This window comes from Nestor notabilis, unplaced genomic scaffold (genome assembly GCF_000696875.1).
Source record: "Nestor notabilis isolate BGI_N333 unplaced genomic scaffold, ASM69687v1 Scaffold24195, whole genome shotgun sequence".
Classification (NCBI taxonomy): domain Eukaryota; kingdom Metazoa; phylum Chordata; class Aves; order Psittaciformes; family Psittacidae; genus Nestor; species Nestor notabilis.
Window position 1 is genome coordinate 3,114 of NW_009930929.1, and position 5,114 is coordinate 8,227.

At 44.7% G+C, this 5,114-nt stretch overlaps 1 protein-coding gene across 1 annotated transcript; it reads right to left on the reverse strand.

Moving 5' to 3' along the window:
* Positions 1–207: 207 nt before the first annotated feature.
* Positions 208–3,970, reverse strand: LOC104399560 (rab-like protein 2A). Its single transcript, XM_010015654.1, has 5 exons — positions 3,896–3,970; positions 2,922–3,033; positions 902–999; positions 575–658; positions 208–285 (listed from the first exon to the last, which is right to left on the reverse strand). Exons 1-5 carry the CDS (start codon positions 3,935–3,937, stop codon positions 208–210), a joined length of 414 nt encoding a protein of 137 aa, XP_010013956.1. The 5' UTR covers positions 3,938–3,970.
* Positions 3,971–5,114: the final 1,144 nt, after the last annotated feature.

A 5,114-nucleotide genomic window follows, 5' to 3' on the forward strand; every position in this document is an offset into this window, starting at 1 on the left:
AGCAGTAAGCAGCAATCTTGTGGATACTCTCACCTTCTCATTGACCGTGATATGCAGCAGCTCAGGCCACATCAAGGAAGGTCATGGCCAGAGAATCTCCCGCAAGAGTGGGAGAGGCCCAGTTGAGCTCTCAGGACAAGAGAAAAAACACTTTCCTCTGTGAAGGCCCCAGAAATCTAGAGCAAAGGAAAACTCAGAGTCCAGGGCTTAGGCAGATGGGGGATTATCTTCAGGGCAGCTCTCCTCTTGATCCAACAAATTCTCACTTTTTTGCAGGTCAAAGCTCTGGAAAGGAGCAGGACAAGGAACTGCTGAGAAGCATGAGAGCAACAGCTATATTGTGCTGTGATTCTTTCAAATTAGGGGTAGGGCAGTGTGGGCTCTTCAGAGGATCACCACCTCACCCCTTCCAACCTAGACACGAGCAGCACACAAACCCCATAGTGTCACTAGTATAAGGCAAATCTTCCCAAGCCTACAAAGTTTCGGCCTTTGCCACAGGCTCTGCTTTCTCTGAGGGAAGACAGAACAGAGTTGCTTTTAGGAGGAGGGCAGTAAGTGGAGCCTTTCTTACCTCCAGTTCTCGCATGACCTCATCCATGAAATCTCCTGAATTCTGTTTGTAAGCAACTGCCAGTTTGATGGCATCATTGAAGAGCTGATAAGAAGGAGAATACTCATCACTCAGAGTAAAGGGGCACCGGGCTTCTGTAATATACAGAAACTGTTCCCACACCTCAACTGAAAAAAACCGACTCCGCAAGTACCTATAGCTACCAGGACCTCACAAGTAGGCAAACATGAACCAGCCCATTTTCTGCTCTCTGTGCCTACAGCAGTCTCCATGTCCTTGGACTGTATAGAGGTCTCATGTATGCTGAGTCAAATATCTGTGTCTTACCTTCACTACATTGGTGCCATCTGCAGCAGACACAAAGTAAAAGGGCAAACTGAACTTTCGGGCAAAGTTGAAGCTTTTCTGGGTCACCTTCATATCCGCTGGGAGCAAGAAAAGGAGAAGTGGTTGGTCAGTAACACATCACTGCAGGCAGAATGCCAACATGTACAGGAGTGGTGGAACAGATGAGAGCAGAGCCCAACTTAGCGATTGTACTACCCCTCACTGTAGTACAAGGCTAGGAGAGTCCTCCTCAACAGCTGTAGGGCTTTAAAAGCAACACCATCAGCAAACCATTGACAAGAAACACAAAAAGAAAGAGTTGTTGGTTTATCCATGGTCCTTGACTGAATTATAGATGGATTCTGATGTGCTATAAATGAATAACAGCTTAGAAAATACCCATTCACTTGCCCGGCAGCAACTATTGAATGTTTCCCAGGCACATCCCTGTGATTTTGGCTGTGTCCACATGACCTGGACACCATCACCAGTACAAGTCATGCCTCTCCCCCCAGTTTGGCCTATTAGCCAGAACTCCCCACTGCCTTTATGGCATGTACCTATGTTCGTCGGTATATAGGTATATAGGTATATAGGTATAGAGTCCAGGGCATGCTCACAGTATATAAATGACCCAACTTTTCGATATTTTTACTTAACAGGCAGTTAGGTCCAGCTGTCCCAACCTCAGTAGGCCAGAGGCTTTATTTCAGTTTTGGAACAACTCCACTGCATATTTAGAGGCCATGCTGGCAGGGCAGCTCAGTTTTGATCAATATGCAGCCTGTATGCAGCACAGTGGGATGGTCCCAGATGATCTACCTTTTTTCACACAGCAGCTGAAGTACTTCAGACTTCAGGTGCTGCCCGTGAGCACTGCCCTGGCAGCTGCTCCTTGCCTGTCTGCAGGAAGCTGGATCAACTGTTTCCACACTGGGCCTGTGGTAAGAGTTGTGGGCTGATCATTTCCTAGTCCAGGTGGAATACAGCAAAGAAAGGCAAGGCAGAGGACCATCCTGGAGTAGTGTGCACTCACACATAGAACATCAAGATCAGGATTCATCTACACAGAGGTTCTGCCTAAAATATGCCTGTCAACACCAAGTCCATTTGCCTTGGACCTCCTCTGCAGTCCATGCAACTGGTGGATTCAAGGCTGGCTTGACACATCCTATAGGAAAGGCTTTCATTAGGTAAGATCAATCACGCCCTAAGCCACACCACTGAACCAAATGAACTGCTGTAGACTGCAGTGGAAGCCCAGACACTTTATTCAGGTGGACACAACTATTGATAGCTGTGATGATTTCTGCCATGAATGTCAGCAAGGAAGCCCATGTCTGACACTGTACTTGGCAGAGAACAGCAGGAGACTATGGTCCTAAGGGTATATGTTCTCTTGTTGATGCTGAGAAGAAAGCTGATGGTATTATGCACTCTTGCAGGATGGAGGAGACAGATCACAACCCAAATGACAGCACTAATGTGTGGAATGCCTAGCTGGCACTCCTAAGAAGAGGGAGGCATCAGTCATCAGCAGAGGAAGGTGAACAGTTTTGCTAGCAGGTGTATTTTAGACACTTCAGCACAGAGGAGTTCCACAGAAACCTGCAGCCTGAACTAGCAATACAAGGGCAGTTACTGACTGTGCCACATAATAGGTTATGCTCCTTTTCCAGCAAGACGTCCTTCAATTTTTGACTAGGTACTGCTCCAATCAGCTTTTGGGTTCTTGCTGGATGCAACAGGCAGCATGGTAAGGACAGAACTGGAAGGACATCACTTGAATAAACTTTAAATGGATCAAATCGTATTTTTAAGTGCTAGTAAAACAAGGACAAGAGCCTGTAAAACAGCATCAAGGTCAGTAGAGGACCCAGCTATTCAGTGGTAAAATACAGCCTTGAAGGACTAATACTCAAGAACTCATCTGGACCTAACAGATGAATGACATTCTCAGCCAGGTCAAAAGAGAATCACATCACAATTCTGAGAGGCTGAAAGAAGAAGATCTACTCACCATCAATTTTATTGGCCACCACAATGCACGGAATCTCTGGGCGGAATTCCCTCAGCTCCTTGTACCAGCTGTTCAAGTTCTTGTAGGTGACCTTCCGCTGCACATCAAACACCTTCCAAGAAAGAACCAGCTATGATGAGCCACAGCAGGAGAGCTCCCGATTGACCACTAAATACAGAATCCAGAATTCTCCCAGGAGGACATCAATAAAGGAAACTGGTGTTTGTTAGAAGGGGTGAAAGACAAGGGAGAATACCCAGCAAGCCTTGAAACATGCAGCCAGGCCCACTTCTTTGCATGAGGCAGGGAACAGTCCCTCATTTTCCTTTGCATTCTTATTTTGTACTATGACAAGCACTGCATTACCCATGACAAGTGAACAACCATAGGAAAGATCTGCTCTGCTAAGAAGGGTCACATGTAAGACTTCTCTATTTTAACAATCAAAATACCAATGAAGTTGACTGATGCTCACAAGTGATAAGAAATAATGGAAAGGTTGCGCAACAGTACAAAGCAAGAGTCCTCGGAGGGGCAGGAGTCAGGAAAAAAGACTTATTTGAGCTAATAAATGGGAAGAGCAAAGTATAGGAAAATAGAAAGGGCAGAAGACCAAAGAATGTCTTATGCAGTACCCCTGCAGAACATGTCAGAACAGTTTTGTACTACATAATCCAATAGTCAAATAACAGAATAAGAAAGGAATGCTTACAAAAGTAAGGAAATTTAGAAGACAGCAAAGCCAGGGATATAGTAACAGTGCTATAAGGAAAGATAGAATGGAGCTGAACATACCCAACTACACTGCTTTTATTTAGTGAGAGAAGAAAGAACAATATAGGAATGTTTTTTAAACCACTGGAAGACACAAATCTACGGCAGCGTTATCACAACAAGTAACACATAGGCCATGTGTCAGCTGGGACTGGATTAGTCAAAATTCCATCAAATCACAGCTGAGACACTGCCCTTACCATGATACAAGCATGAGCCTTATGGTAGTAGGATGCATGCATGCTCTGGAACCTCTCCTGTCCAGCTGTGTCCCAGAAGTCTGTAATACACAAAAACCAAACTTAGAATGACACATCTTTTCAAGTTCTGTTTTCTTAAACCCAGGAGACAAAACCCAGTCAACCTACTCAGGGTCAGAGATTAGGTTTCACCTCAGTAATCTAAAAAATTCCAGGGCTAAGAGATTATGCAAAACTAGGACCTTTGCTTAGCTATGCTTAACTATGAGTTGTGCTGACACTGAACATGGCTATAAACATATCAGCAAAAGAGAAGTAATCAGTAGATATGACTTGTAAAGGACAGAAAGACAAAGCTAGTCAAAAGTGCAATGAGTGGTAACAATGCATGGTGCTTTGTCACTCGAGATGACAACAGGAAACAAAACCTAAACCTCTTGCAATGGTTTGATTTCTGACACTGTGGTACACAGCCAGGTGCCTGCCCTAGGCAATGTTCTCTCTGCTTTCACGGACAGTGCAACTCTGCTCTTTCCAGGGGCATGACTCATTCTAGAATTACAAAGGGCCCAGGGCCCAGTTCAGGGTCCCAAGGAAAAACACAGGCAGGTCTCAATTCATTAAGTTCCTCACAGACTGGGTATCATGGAGCTACCTGAAGCGTCAGCATCATTTTAACACCCTTTTCTGTCTGTGTGCCTCAGGTATGGCTCCTCCCCACCTCAATCCTTTCAATATGCCATTTCAGAATCCTTACTTAGAAGGACAAAAGAGGTGCCAGTGATCACAACCTACCGAATGTCCCTAAATTAACTTCCCAAGCAATGCAGCAGCTGTCCTGAGAGAACTTGCCGTGGCTTACTGAAAAACACTGCTGCTTTTATTACCAAATCCTTCATACCTTGTCTGTCATACCCCATGTCACTCCAGAACACAGGGGTTTATCAACCTTAAAATCCTTGGGAAAAGTAAGATTCATAAATAAATACAGCACATTTCAATGCAGTCCTAACTCTACCACACGGAATTTGGCAATGGCCACTAAGAACAGCTCAGCAGAGTTAAAATTAAACTAGCAAGGGAAGTGGTAACTCTGCACAGTTTGAGTCTTCAGATCAAACTACCTGCCCTTACAAATCACACTTCATGACAGGTCTTCTCTGCAAGGTAGCCTGGACAATCAGCCTTATGTTCATAGAATCACAGAATCATAGAATAG